Source organism: Schistocerca serialis, chromosome 2 (genome assembly GCF_023864345.2).
Source record: "Schistocerca serialis cubense isolate TAMUIC-IGC-003099 chromosome 2, iqSchSeri2.2, whole genome shotgun sequence".
NCBI classification, from domain to species: Eukaryota; Metazoa; Arthropoda; class Insecta; order Orthoptera; family Acrididae; genus Schistocerca; species Schistocerca serialis.
The window spans coordinates 648609423-648625328 of NC_064639.1; the positions used below are offsets into that span (position 1 = coordinate 648609423).

General features: G+C 39.9%; 1 protein-coding gene across 1 annotated transcript in view; it reads left to right on the top strand.

Moving 5' to 3' along the window:
- Positions 1–892: 892 nt before the first annotated feature.
- The window catches only part of LOC126456307 (juvenile hormone esterase-like), a 38380-nt gene continuing 23366 nt past the window's right edge, over positions 893–15906 (top strand). The window contains exons 1-4 of the mRNA XM_050092058.1: positions 893–1016; positions 1125–1310; positions 13738–13934; positions 14032–14203. Of these exons, the coding sequence (XP_049948015.1) occupies positions 893–1016; positions 1125–1310; positions 13738–13934; positions 14032–14203 (679 nt within the window). The remainder of the gene's footprint in view (positions 1017–1124; positions 1311–13737; positions 13935–14031; positions 14204–15906) is intronic.

A 15906-nucleotide genomic window follows, 5' to 3' on the forward strand; every position in this document is an offset into this window, starting at 1 on the left:
TCGGACGAGTAACGAAAAAAAACTTTTATTTTGTGATGAAAATGAAACTCTATTTCCACGCTAAATAACAGAGCCTATTTACACTGTAACAGATTTCATTTTGTCATATCTTGACAATATTACATATATGTAGAAACAAAAACATAAAGATTTTCCTACACTGATTTTATGACACCGCGTCACTTGAAGTTTTGTAAGTAAGACTGGAATTTTACCCAATTGGGCAAGCTCATTTGTAAATGTTTCATTTCATTTCGGCAATTGTTTCTTAAGAATGTAAATGTGATTCTTATATTGGTCACGAATCTGTGTGACGCTCTAGAAACTGCATCGACACGGTTACGTCACCTAGCGTTATCGAACCTTCTCCCAGCACACACGGTAGCGCTGACCGTATCTTTTATGGTACTCGTATTTCAACAGTTAAGGTCGAAACTGTGCAACTAATGATGCTACCTGTTATTGTGCATATTAATAATATGTGTTATATCGAAGTCCTATAAATTTTCATCGGAAATGGCACTTATTTCTGTATCAAGAAGCGTACTGTTCACGAACATTGTTCATTTAGAACTATCTTTTATAAGAAATTTGCGTTTCCGTGAAATGTGTAGCGTAACATCTTATATCGTTTCTTATAACAGGTCATTAGATGGTGAGTGAAATGTGAAACGTGTCGTGACAATTAACAAACATAGTCAAAGAAAAGTATCGACTCTTCTTAAGCAACCACGAAGCCTTTTTCAATAATTATTTATATCTTCTCTCCTTTTTATAGTGCAGACTTGTGTTCTCTGTGTTAGATGTGTTACACTTGCTTCAGCTCTGACGTACTTCTTTTTTTTTTTTCTTTCAGCTTCCGACAGCAGCCAGTGCCAAACTGATTCCAGTCATGGTGTGGATTCATGGAGGTGCGTTTATGTTGGGCTCTGGATACACGGATTTTTACGGACCTGAACACCTGCTTGAACACGATGTTGTGCTGGTGACACTCAGTTACCGTGTGGGTGCACTAGGTGAGGTATTTTTGGTCAACTATGTAGGCGCTAGGTGGTTTAGTTCGACTTGTTTTATTCATGGACACTGTAGTCATAACACGATGTTACCACTTATTTGTATTGCAGGTTTCTTATCAACTGGAGATGAGGTGATCCCAGGGAATGCTGGTCTCAAAGATCAAGTGATGGCCTTAAAATGGGTCAAGAGTAACATCGCCAACTTTGGTGGAGACCCACAGAACGTCACAATATTTGGCGAGAGCGCTGGCGCCGTGTCCTGCCATTTGTTACAAATCTCTCCTGCAGCTAAGGGTTCGTCGCCATAGCTTTCTGCTTTCCTAACTTAAATGGTCATTTCTTGATTTTGGAACCTTGGAAAGTTTCTTAATACGTACTTCGTCGTGATATGACGTGGTGCGACGTATCAGGCGCTTAGAGACTTGCGTAGTGGCGCATTGGTGAGACACAGGACTGCTTCTCCCTTCGATGGTGGTTAAAATCCCCATACGGCCAACGAGGTTAGTCTTTACTGCGATTTCCCTTAATGGCTTAGGGAAATACATCCAATGGTTCCTATAACATGGTACTCCGATGTCCTTCCCCTTCCTTTCTTATTCCGATCTCGTGTTTCGTCTCCAATGACTAGATTAGATTAGATTAGATTTACTTTCATTCCAATTGATCCGAAGTCAGGACGTCCTCCAGGATGTAGAACATGTCAGAAAAACAATAATACATTACAAATATTGACAACTAAAACAAATAAGCTAATATACCTTCCACAAGTCCCAAGTGGAATGAACGTCCTTTATTAATTTTTTTAATTAACACTATTTCAAAGGGCCGTTTTACAACAGTCATTTACTAAGATCGCATTATTGCACTGAATTTAAAATTTAACAAAAATATGTCTTTTTTATTTATAAGATAATAAACATGTAATAGAACTAATAAAATGCTTTTTTACAATGAACACATTGCGGCACTGAAATTATGTAGAAGTTTATCATCGACGTACTGTTAAACCCTACACGTCCTTTTTTCTGGAATATAGGGGTCAAACTTAGCAAGCTCCCAAAGATTTACTGCCTGTGATATAAACCGTACAACATATTACACCACTGATTACTTAAAAAATCAATATCGATAGATATGGCGCAATCCTTGTGCAAGCTAAACATCTAAAACTGTCTAATAAAGATTGCAATCTCTCTTGAGCCCTGAGAGAAGGTTAAAAAACTCACCATTTCTACAACTAGTGATATAACCGCAGCAGTAGTCTGACTCCCTTAAGAGAGAAAAAAAAATTGTTCAAATGGCTCTGAGCACTATGGGACTTAACATCTTAGGTCATCAGTCCCCTAGAACTTAGAACTATTTCTTTTATTTATTTATTATTGTTCCGTGGGACCACATTAAGGAGAAGTCTCCATGGTCATGGAACGAGTCAATACATGAAATTATAACACGATTGTAGAAACAGATAAAATGAAATATAAGAAACATTATCAGGCGACAAGTCGTAAGTTTAAATAAAGAAAATCACCAATGTTACACTGGAATTTGATTAATTTTTTAACTCTTCCAGGAGCTCCTCGACAGAATAGAAGGAGTGAGCCATGAGGAAACCTTTCATATTAGTCTTAAAAGTGTTTGGGCTACTGCTAAGATTTTTGAGTTCTTGTGGTAGCTTATTGAAAATGGATGCAGCAGAATACTGCACTCCTTTCTGCACGAGAGTCAAGGAAGTGCATACCACATGCAGATTTGATTTCTGCCTAGTATTAACTGAGTGAAAGCTGCTAACTCTACTACTACTTAAACCTAACTACTACTTGAACCTAACTAACCTAAGGACATCACACACATCCATGCCCAAGGCAGGACTTGAACCTGCAACCGTAGCAGTCGCGCGGTTCCAGACTAAAGCGCCTAGAACCGCTCAGCCACCTCGGCCGGCCTTAAGAGAAAGTTGGGCTGACCAGCGGATATGAAAACGAGCATCACTGAATGTCAAGGTGCGAAATCGAAGTGTTACCTAACTTTCAGAGAACTCTCCAGCAAGACAAAACACGGAAATCAGAACACGAAAATTAGAGCACGTCAAATTTCCACGGAAAGAAAGTTTATTGGTTCTGACGAGTTGAGTCTCTTCAGCCAAAAGTAGCTGCACTTAATACAGGTACTGCCGACTGATCAGGTGTGCACCTTCATAGCTTCAACACCGAACGCTGTGGCGCAGAGCTTAGCATAAGGACGCCTATTTGGGAGGACAATGCTTCAGATCACTATCCGACTATCCAGATTTAGGTTTTCCATCATCATTTCTCTAATTCGTTTAAGGAAAAGGTGGGAGGATTCCTTTGAAAGCGCGCAGCAGGTTTCCTTCCACAACTTTCCCTAATATGAGCTTGTGTTCCGTCTCTAATGACGTCGTTGTCGATGGGACGCTAAACTCTCATACTTCGTCATTCGTTTCTAAGCCACAACACTCACCCGCAAAAGTTAAAAATTAAAAACAGTACAAAGCTACATGGAAAGTCTCCGTACCGAAAGAAAATAGTCTTTCATACTTACAACGTATCACTAACGTCCGACTACAACATATGAAAGTTCCAGTTTTGACCTATATCTAAGAAGGCCCACGGCGACCCACCTACGTTTAGGAATATAGTCTGATCGACACTCAGAACTCAAGAACTCCAAGTACCTCGCAAACTGTTTTCCATCCCACAACTAATGCATTATGAAGGTTGAAACAGTTAACCTTCAAAATAAAATAAAATAGAATCTTACGATACACGGCTTTTGGTAAATTTCATTGACACTGGCAGTCACTTAGCTAGCCGATGTCCTCTTTCCATGATGCACCAACAGAGATTGTTCATAAACCGCAGGATGTGGCTCACCAACAGAGACTGTTCATAAACCGCTGGATGTGGCTATGCCCTGACCGGAGAGACAGTGGTGTATGACTCCGTCAGTCAACATGCAGCCCGCTCTATAAGACACTACGAATAAGGGGTGCGTGGAAGAGTGTAGTTTTAAGCAGTTTTTGGGCTTAAAAGGCACTCTTTGTCTCTAGAAGCAACCTCTCTGAGTAAGCGCGTGAATGACTTTAGTGGGCGCGCAAATGTGTCCACACCTTCTTTGGTGCATGATAACATGCGGTAGCGGGTGCAACTGGAAAATTCGTAGTGTCATTAGCCTCATTCCATTTCCGTTTATTAGACTTCTATCTTGCTGTGAGTTGTTTAGGGGCTAACATTTTATGGAGGTCTGTCCTCACCATGAAATACCTACAAACTCGTCGGGAAGCAGTGCCATGCCCGAACCTCGCTGAAAGATAATCGCCGCAAATGAACTGGATGATAGTTTGGTTAAACATCAGTCTTTCGATTTTGCCGATGTGCGTAGCGTCCTCATAGTATAAGTAGTAAATAACTTGAGTCCAACGAACGCTGGGCTTAGAGACACGGTATTATGAAGTCGTTGTACGTCTACAGATACGATACGACATCGCTTTACTTGTGGTGGTTATATGGCAAACTGGTCTTGTATTATGACACCACTGGCCTTCCTTACTCGATATTCTGCGACATCGTATTGCGCCCAGATTCTTCCTTCTTTCGACGGTCGAAAACCACATTGTTATGTGGTTGCCGGGACACTTCGTTCAATATGTTGTAGGTTCGCAAGAGGAATGTCACATGAACTTCATGAAGTACATGATAACGGCGTATTGGACATAACTATGGTTGCCTCGATAGCGAACCATGTTGAATCTTGTTTTCCGTCGACAAGGTGGTGGTTAATTTAATTTTTCTGATGATAGCTGTTTCTCTTTGTTATGTGTGTTTCCATCCAATTTGCTTCGGCTTTTTCTCTCCTAGTTTCCCTATTTGTTTTGTTTTGCGTTTTGACTCAGCATCGCTCCAGTTCTACTGTAAAAGTATACATATGTAGTACTAATATACAATCCTTGCAAGATAATTGATATTCTTCTTAGTTTCCTATTTAGAATTCCATATAAAAACTAAAAAATATATAAAGAAATATAAAGTAAAAATATTAAAAAATTACTAAAATATAAAAAAAATCTGTAATAACATATTTTGATACATATCATGAGAGCTTGGTGGTGGTTTTTCGGCTATGTTCTCAGTTTTATCCTTTCTCCTTTCATTTATTATTCTGTTATCATCATTAATTTTTTCTCCCTTTTGCAGCTTATATTACACGATGATTTGACTGTGGTCTACTGAAGTGTCATGGTAGTACCAAGACATTCTGATAAATCAAATCATTCTCCGTCCCCGGTTCGAAACTCGTCAATGCTTAAATTTTGATTATTAACCAGCATTGGCGGCTGAAGACTTCCGCATAAGCGGTCACCCTCATTCTACCAACGGTCTTGTCAACGGGGCCGGAGGAGCGAACAGAGGTTCAGGGCACTCTCTTGTCCTCGGGATGGGAAACTGCCCCAAAAGGTAGAAGAATCAAAAATGATCAACGTTATGAGGCTTTAGAAGGCAAGGGAACCACTGCATCAAAGATACATAAACTGTATCCACAGAACGTGTGGACTGTAACTGAAAAAGTCTGATGAGGACCTCTCCACAGGCAAAAGATTCTTGAATAGTCCCGCATTCGGATCTCCAGGAGGGGACTGCCAATGAGGAGAGACCATAATAAAAATACTGGGTAAACAACGAAAGGATAACGTTCTACGAGCTGAGGTGTGGACTGTCAGAATCTTGAACGTGGTAGGGAAGCTAGAAAATCTGAAAAGGGTCATGTAAAGGCTCAGTCGAGATATAGTAGGGGTCAGTGAAGTAACATGGAAGAAAGACAAGGATTGCTGGTCAGATGAGCATAGGGTAACAACAACAGAAGAAAATGATATAACTTGTGTAGAATTCGTTATGAATAGGAAGTTAGGGCGGAGAGTGTGTTACTGTGAACACTTCAACGATATAGCTGTTCTTGCCAGAATAGACAGCAAACCAACGATAATTCGGGTATTGATGCCGACATAGCAAGCTGAAGATGAAGAGATAGGGAAAGTATATGAATATATTGAAAGGTTAATACAGTACGTAAACGGAGATGAAAAACTAATAGTCATGGGCGACTGAAATGTGGTTGTTGGGGAAGGAGCAGAAGAAAAGTTTATGGAAGAATATGGGCCTGAGACAAGTAATGGCAGAGGAAAGGGAATGAGTTCTGCAATTAATTTCTTATTTTAATAGCGAATACTCTGCTCAACAACCACAAGAGGAGGAGGTATACTTGGAAAAGGCCGGATGATACCAGAAGATTTCAATTACATTATATCACGCTCAGACAGAGATTCCGAAACCAGATACTGGATTGTAAGACGTACCCAGTAAGAGACATAGATTCAGATCGCAATTCCGTAGTGACGAAGAGTAAACAGAAGTTTAAGAGATTAGTCAGAAAGACTCAATACACAAAGAAGTGGGATACAGAAATACTGAAGAAGGGCTAATATATACAGCAATAAGAAATAGCTCAGTAGGCAGTACAGTTGAAAAGGAATGGACATGTCTGGAAAGGGCAGCCTTAGAGTATGGGCAGAAAAGCAAAGGTACAATGATGGTAACTGCGAAGACACCGTGGATAACAGAAGACATACTTCAGTCGACCAATGAAGCCGGCCGTGGTGGCTGTGCGGTTCTAGGCGCTTCAGTCTGGAATCGCGCGACCGCTACGGTCGCAGGTTCGAATCCTGCCTCGGGCGTGTGTGTGTTTGATGTCCTTAGGTTAGTTAGGTTTAAGTAGTTCTAAGTTCAAGGGGACGGATGACCTTAGAAGTTATGTCCCATAGTGCTCAGAGCCATTTGAACCATTTTTTACCTATGAAAGAACGAATTTCAGAAACGTTCGACGAAATTTAGGAATACAGAATCACAAGTCGCTGAGAAATAAAATAAATAGCAAGTTCAGAGAAGCTATGACGAAATGGCTGCATGAAAAATTTGAAGAAATCGAAAAAGAAAGTATTGTCGTTAGGACAATAGGAAAGCCGAAACAACCTTTGGTGAAATTAAAAGCAAGTGAATGAACATTAAGAGAGTGCAACGGGAATTCCATTGCCAAATGCATAGTGGAGAGCGGATAGGTGGAAAGAAACACTGAAGGCCTCTATGACGGGGATTATTTGCCTGATGTGATAGAAGAAGAAACAGGAGTCAATTTAGAAGATATGAGGGCTGCAATATTAGATTCAAAATTTGAGAGTTTTGACGAGCTTAAGATCAAATAAGGCAGAAGGCATAGATAATATTCCGACAGAATTTCTAAAATCATTGGTGGAAGTGGCAACAAGAAGACTGTTCACGCTGGTGTGTAGAATATATGAGTCTGGCGACATACCATCTCACTTTCGAAAAAATGTCATCTACACTATTCCAAAGTCTCCAAGAGCTTATAAGTGCGAGAATTATGGCAAAACAGCTTAACAGCTCATGCATTCAAGTTACTGACAAGGATAATATACAGATGAATGGATGTGTTAGATGACGATCAGTTTGGATTTAGGAAAGGTGAAAGTACCAGACAGGCAATTCTGACGCAGGATCACGTTTCTTTCTTTTTATTATTAATTGTTTGTGTTGCTTTTCTTGTTTTCTTGAAATATTTGTATTTGCGGTTGATAATGGAAGCAAGACTAAAGAAAAATCAAGACACGTTCAAAGGATTTGTCGACCTTTGAAAAGCGTTCGTTAATGTAAAATGTTGCAAGATGTTCGAAATTCTGAGAACAATAGGGGTAATCTATACAGAGAGGCGGATAACATACAATATATACAAGAGCCAAGGGGGAATAATAAGTGTGGACGACCAAGAATGAAGTGCTCTGTTAAAAGAGGACGTAAGACAGTGATGTACCCTTTTACCTCTACTGTTCAATCAGTACATCGAAGAAGCAATCATGGAAATAAAAGAAAGGTTCAGGAGTGGGATTAAAATTCAAGGTGAAAGGATATCTATAATACGAATCGCTGATGACGTTGCTATCCTGAGTGAAAGTGAAGAACAAATACCGGATCTTCTGAGTGGAATGAACAGCTTAACGACTACAGAATGTGGATTGAGAATAACTCGAAGAAAGACGAAGTAATGGGAACTAGCAGAAATTGGAACAGCGAGGAACTTAATATCTGGATAGATGGTCACGAAGTAGATGTAGTTAAGGAATTCTGCTAACTAGGCTGCAAAATAACCTGTGACGAATGGAGCAAGGAGGACATCAAAAGGAGACTACCACTGGGAAAAAGGACATGCTTGGCCAAGATAAGTCTACTAGTATCAACCATAGAACTTAATTTGAAGGAGAAACTTCTGAGAATGTACGTTTAGAGCTCAGTATTGTACGGTAGTGTAAGATGGACTGTGGCAAAACCGATAGAGATTCGAAGCATTTGAGATTTGATGCTACAGACTAATGTTGAAGATCTAGTGGACTGATACGGTTAGGAATTATGAGGTTCTGCGCAGAATCGGAGAGGAAATCAGCATATGGAAACCACTGACAAGAAGGGACAGGATGATAGGCCATCTATTAAGACATCAGGGAATGATTTTCATGATAGCAGAGGAAGATGAAGAGAGCAAAAACTGTCGAGGAGCACAGAGATTGGAATTCATACAGCAGATATTGAATGACATTGGTTGCAAGTGCTACTCTGAGATGCAGAGGTTGGCATAGGAGAGGAATTCGTGGCAGGCAGCGTCAAACCAGTCAGAAGAAGCATATATATATATATATATATATATATATATATATATATATATATATATATATATATATATATATATATATATATATATCGTGAAAAGCTTGTATGGCTGTTGCAGAATATACCATACTGAGAAATAATTCTTAACAATAAAATTAATTACATTGTGTGCCCTTACCGATTCAGAAAAAGGCACAGTGTAACTGGTAATGAATGTTTGACACGTTGTAACTCACGGACCCACGGATGTCTGTACATTGCCGCATTTTAAGCCGGTGCAGTTGCTTAAATTTGCACGCGCGACGACCTCATTACCTAATTTCATTGCTAAGTTACACTGAAACGCCCCAACGTATCGAATTTATTTCTTAGCACAACATCCCCTAAAACCTCTTTACAAGCTTTTCAGATTCTTTATGACTACCCTATATATTACTATGGTCGGTCTCGAAATGCAGAAGGTAAGGATATAGCGTTCGTTGACGACGAAGACAAAAAAAGCGGAACACGAGGACAGGGAACGAAAGTAGTCGTACACATTTGAAAGTAATGCATAGGATCATCACACTGCTGTTAGTTCATAAAGCTCCTTCGAACTATGCTCCGCTTAAAATCTTTTATACCTTCGAATAAAAATAGCAACTGCTGGCATTTAAACACACTGAAAGTTGTTAGCCTGCTACTTGATTTTTTGCTGGCTGTGGGATGTTTGGGGATTGAAACAGTGATCCAAGAAGTGTAGAACAAATTTCGTGTGTTTCCGTCAATGATCACAAAACGTTTGGTCGTGAGACTATTGGTTTCGGTGAGAAATGACCCTCTTAAAACATCGGTGATGATTTTCTGCTTCAGTTTCAAATCGTAAGTTTAGACATTGCTATGGCCGAAACCGATATTCTCGGGATCAGATGTTTTGTGATCATTGACAGAAATAGTAGCATTTTATTCTACACTCCCTGGATCACTGTTATAATCCACGACCATGTGGTAGCTTGTAAAAGTAGTGCCATGTCTGGTCTGCGACAGTATCAAAAACGCTCTGCAAACTTAAACAGCGCATCAGCACCGAGACGTAAAGATGGTCATTGCTACCCGAAATCAACACTCTCAAGACCTTGGCTTTTGTGATCATTGACGGAAATTAAAATAATTTATCCTACTTGTTTTTTAATCAGTAAGTCTCATACGCTCTGGTACACTGTCGACGAACAGAACACAAGAGCTGACAGTACTTCCAAGAGTTTATGTCGCACTTACTCATGCAGCACTGAAAGATGATGGAACGCCAATGTTGTGAAATCTTACAGAGTTAGTACTGTGTCGTAAATCACAGTATAAGACAGAAATCCTACCCCACAATGTGAAAAATATTTATCCGTGGGGAACCCAATGTTAATCGAAACAAGACCTCTTTCTATAGCACTACTTTTTCAATATGTCGGTTACGTATGGTAATATAGATTTGATACGAAGTAAGTAAGTTTTTAACTGTTGCGCATAAGAAAAGATTCTGACGCCAATTGGTGCGTTTCGCATGTGTTACGAGTATGACAGGACACCAAAAGCACAATTCCAAGACCTTGGGTAGCCGCACATCCTATCGACAGTGAAGAAAGCAAACACCTGTTATGACTCTCAGTTCCTACGAGAGGAAGCTGTCTCAGTGCCCTAATGCAATTGTTTGCCATTTTCCCTTGCATTCATTAAATATCGAGGAACTTTTAAATAAAACTTTTACCTTTAGAGTTTCATGTTATTTCCCAGCAGCTATAATTTGAAAACATCTCACTTACAGCAGATTCATAATCTAGGCGTAAGTATTTATTTTCATCTCCGGTGACATATGGATCGTTCAAGAGGTTTTATGAGCTGTCTGACGGTTATCTACGCTTCCTGTACCACTGCGGTGTACAGTCATTAGTAATGGTGGTACAGCTAGGCTGGGACATCCGTACTCGGTAAACACGCTATATTCACTCTGACTGTGACTTATTTCCTACAGCTAAGAGCCGTAATAAAGTGAATTCAAAACAATATTCTCCCAATAATTTCGTGTCTTGTATGAAACAAAGAAGAATATAATAATTCCAATCCCAAAGAAAACAGGTGTTGACAGATGTGACAATTACAGAACTATCAGTTAAATAAGTCACAGCTGCAAAATACTAACGCGAATTCCTTACAGGCGAATGGAAAAACTGGTAGAAGCCGACCTCGGGGAAGATCAGTTCGGATTCCGTAGAAATGTTGGAACACATGAGGCAATGCTGACCTATCTTAGAAGAAAGATTAAGGAAAGGCAAACCTACGTTCCTAGCATTTGTAGACTTAGAGAAAGTTTTGACAATGTTGACTGGAATACTCTCTTTCAAATTCTAAAGGTGGCAGGGGTAAAATACAAGGAGCGAAAGGCTATTTACAATTTGTACAGAAACCGGATGGCAATTATAAGATTCGAGGGGCATGAAAGGAAAGCAGTGGTTGGGAAGGGAGTGAGACAGGTTTGTAGCCTCTCCCTGGTGTTATTCAATCTGTAAATTGAGCAAGCAGTAAAGGAAACAAAAGAAAAATTTGGAGTAGGTATTAAAATCCATGGAGAAGAAATAAAAACTTTGAGGTTCGCCGATGACATTGTAATTCGGTCAGAGACAGCAAAGGACTTGGAAGAGCAGTTGAACGGAATGGACAGTGTCTTGAAGGGAGGATATAAGATGAACATCAACAAAAGCAAATCGAGGATAATGGAACGTAGTCGAATTAAGTAGGGTTTTGCTGAGGGAATTAGATTAGAAAATGAGACACTTAAAGTAGTAAAGGAGTTTGGCTATTTGGGGAGCAAAATAACTGATGATGGTCGAAGTAAAGAGCACATAAAATGTAGACTGGCAAAGGCAAGGAAAGCGTTTCTGAAGAAGAGAAATTTGTTAAAATCGAGTATAGATTTAAGTCTCAGGAAGTCGTTCCTGAAAGTATATGTATGGAGTGTAGCCATGTATGGAAGTGAAACATGGACGATAAATAGTTTGGACAAGAAGAGAATAGAAGCTTTCGGATTGTGGTGCTACAGAAGAACGTTGAAGATTAGATGGGTAGATCATATAACTGATGAGGAGGTATTGAATAGGTTGGGGGTGATGAGAAGTTTGTGGTACAACTTGTTTAGAAGAAGGGATCAGTTGGTTGGACACATTCTGAGGCATCAAGGGATCACAAATTTAGCATTGGAGGGCAGCGTGGAGGGTAAATATCGTAGAGGGAGACCACGAGATGAATGCACTAAGCAGATTCAGAAGGAAGTAGGTTGCAGTAGGTACTGGGAGATGAAGGAGCTTGCACAGGATAGAGTAGCATGGAGAGCTGCATCAGACCAGTCTCAGCAGTGAAGACCGTAACAAAAACAATGAAACAAAGACGACGGCAGATGTACGCGTCGAGCCATTTTTAATGTGGGCATACTCTAAAAAGGGCACGTTTGAACATGTGCCGCAACTCGTATGTCCAGGTCAATTTTGTCACTGTTATAGCTCCAGGTCTAGACTCTGAGATCATCAGGTTCTCAACTCGTAAACTTGTCCACGTCTAAGAAATCTCCAATGACTACAGTAGTACTCTCTATCAAGACTCTCCATGGCAGGTACCCGTACATTAAATCTGATGGATTGTTGTCTTTCGTGCTCAAAGTGACTAACAGAACACATCTTGGAGAGTAAATGTTCATTCTGTAACAGGCAGTGACCGACACGACTTGTCAGATTAAAACCATGTGCCTGACTGGGACTCGAATCAGAAACAGTTGTCTTTCACTGGCAAATGCCCTACCAGCATATCTGTGTCCGCTAGTATATTTCATGCTGTTATTTTCAAGCGATAGTAAATTTACAGCATCATGAGTCTCTTTCAATCAACTGTTCCTAATATTACTTTCACGGGAATTTTAGTCGGACATACGTTAACCCTTAACTCAATAGGTGACTTTTCCGTATCGTGTTCTATGAGGTGGGCGTCTATGAGACCCTTATGCTTAATGTAAGAATGACGGCATAAATGATTTCAAATTTTTAATTTAAGTTATGTAATACCTATATTTGCAACAATTTAAGCGTCGTTTAATTATTCCTTTTTGACACTATTGCACTAAATAATGTCTGCAGTATTTTGCTTTTTACCACACCAAGTAATGCTTTTTTTGCGTTTTTTTCAATTTTTTATTTTTTTAATAGCGCACATATTAGAACTGTTAGAGAACCGAATTTCACAATCTGAAACATTTCAGTAGCTCTGTATGAAGTAAATATCCACATAAAACTAAAATCCAGGGTTTAAATTAGCAGATAAAAACTGCACTTGATAAGCACAAAAAGAAAGTCTGTAAAATTGACATTCAATTCTGGGATCTAAATTTTTCTTTATCATCACTCAGAGCACTTTTGGTTTTGACCAACGCCTTAATCACTTTATTGGAGAGATACCGACATCCGCATCACAATTGTCCTGAAGATCTGCCTCTGTATCATCGTGCTGTTTGGTAGCAGAAATGTGACAACTGCCTATTGTGAAATCGCCTTTTTGTTCTGTTTCTTGATCTATATCAGTGACATCTTCATATATCTACCGATTAACACTTAATCAAGCTTACGATCGTTATAAGTGACACATTCCTACTAACATGTTTTGTACTAAACTGAAGAAAACAGGTACGTAATTCACGAGGCGCGGTCCAGGAGATCACAACACGTGTCAGAAACGCATGTCAACAACAAACAAAGAAGCAGGTAACGCAACTGATAGCAAAACATTATGGGGTTGGCGATATAAGGATGGTTGTGGGAGCATGGAAGCATTCCCCTAGAACTGGTGTAGGAAAGCGTTCGATAATTTCGACGCGGTCTGAGAGACCACACTTTATGAGTTATGCGTTAATGAAAAGTTGTTCAGTAACGTGATCTTTTGTTTGATATGTTCTCTTTTTGCAGGTTTGTTCCACAAGGTTATCTGTCAAAGTGGCGTGGCGTCTTTGGAGCTGGTGTCGGCTCCTGTTAAGGACAGAACGCTTCGCCTGGCACAGTCCCTCGGCTTCACGGGAGACAGTTCAGAGGAACTACTGGCCTTCATGAGAAACCAACCAGTGCAGACGCTCGTCGAGAGTGTACTAAACTGTCTGACCAAAGAGGTGGGGTAAACGTGTGCAACATTCGCGAGGTACTATTACGAATGAAACGTTACAAGTTTTTAATTCCACTCTACTGTGGACTGTCTCTGTCGACTAGGAAAACCAGAGAATGGAGACGCTGGTACCTTTGGCGCCAACCATAGAACCGGACAGCGTGAAGGACGCAATCATCACACGGAGTCCTATGGAAATCTTGAAGAGTGGCAAGTTCAACAAAGTGCTCACTATCTTGGGTGTCTGTTCTCGCGAAGGAATATTGTTCATCCGAGGTAGGTATACACGACGCCTCCGACATAACTCCTGAATACATAGACTCTAATTTATGATCTGAAAAATGACATGTTCCAGAAGGACAAACTGAATCTTACGTTTGTATATAAATCAGTCGTTGGTAATCGACTCTTCTTACTGATACTGTTGACAGTGGTCGTTTTCTGTCATGTCTAATATTCGTTACATGACTTACAAAAGCCCGTAAAATGTACTTCCTCTAAATGATTGTGAATTATTTTTCTTTCTAGTCGTAGTACCCTAAAGCAGCCTACGTCCCTCTGTTATTTGGGAAAGGGAAGGAACCAGTAATCCCACCTATTCAGAACGTTGTGCAAGAATAAAATGCCTGTTACATTGCACTTATAGCAGTTTTCTAAAAGTATCTTCCGTACCATACGGATCCAACAAGGTGCCTTAGACATCGATCTAGTACAACAAATCTGTCGCCTCTCGACTAACTATTGATATTACACGAAAGGTGGGAAGATACTTGTAGTTGATAAGTGCAAAAAGAAGATGACTGAAAACTCTGTCAACAGACGATTGCAGAGCTTTATCTGAGGGAAGAATTACAATTTTCCTCACACAAATTTACGCAATTTGTCTAAATTCATTGCATCAACGAAGGTTGGCAAGTGAATGGAAAGATGTGCAGATCCTTTCAATCATTAACAAGGATCGCTGGATAGGTGATGTATGCCGTCAATATATTGTACATGGCTGGTCATTGTATTTAACAAAACGAGGAATAATAAATAAAGATATCTTATTTATTTTGCATATACAGTATGGCAGAAAGAACTTGATTAAATCTGTGCGTGGTCTCATGATATAAGGGACGCAAAACTTAGTACACATAGGTAGTTTGGATGACACCCTTACGTCGTTCCATGCTTTTTCAACCCGATGCCATAGTCGATCAATCGTAGTGATTGTCCATTGTGGTAAATCGATCTCTCAGCAATACACAGCCAGATGTTTTCACGTGGAGAAATCTCAAGAAAGTGTTGGTAAGGCAAGAGTCAGACACCTTTATATCGAGCAAGATTAGGACATTAGGGTTAACATGCCATCCTGCGTTTTCGTGTTGAAATGTGACATCACGGATCACTTGGCGTTAGTGGACAACCACTGGCTTTAATGCATCATAAATGTAGCAGCTGCTGTCGAAACTAACGGCTTTGATAACCAGAGGTTACCGGCTTGTGTATCCAGAGCACACCATTCATTCATACTCCTGCCGGTATCGCATGAAGATGACGGATTCCATCTGGAACGTGCGTTATTCTCGGAGCCGCAGGTCACGTCTTCCGCAGAACTGTACGCAGAACTGCAACTCACCTGTACAATCTTTCCTCATATGCAGAATATAGTCTGTTGTCCTGCTTACTTCATAAGAAACACGAAACAATGGAACTGCAAGCTCTAGAATTCTTCGTGTGATACCATTTAAAAATCAGTTGCATTTTCATAGGATAGTTCAACTAAATCTGACTCTTAAAGTCACGTCCCTAATACTGACTTCACGCGATTATTTCTAACAGCTGATCTTTTCCTGGAAAAATTCATCCCTTTTCATTAAAAACTTTTTTCTCAGACTAGTAAGAAATACACCACTTCAAATGTTAACACTTCTTGTAACTGCTTTTAAATACTTAGATTATGTGAGGTGCTCAAGCCGTTCACCACTAATCTCGTA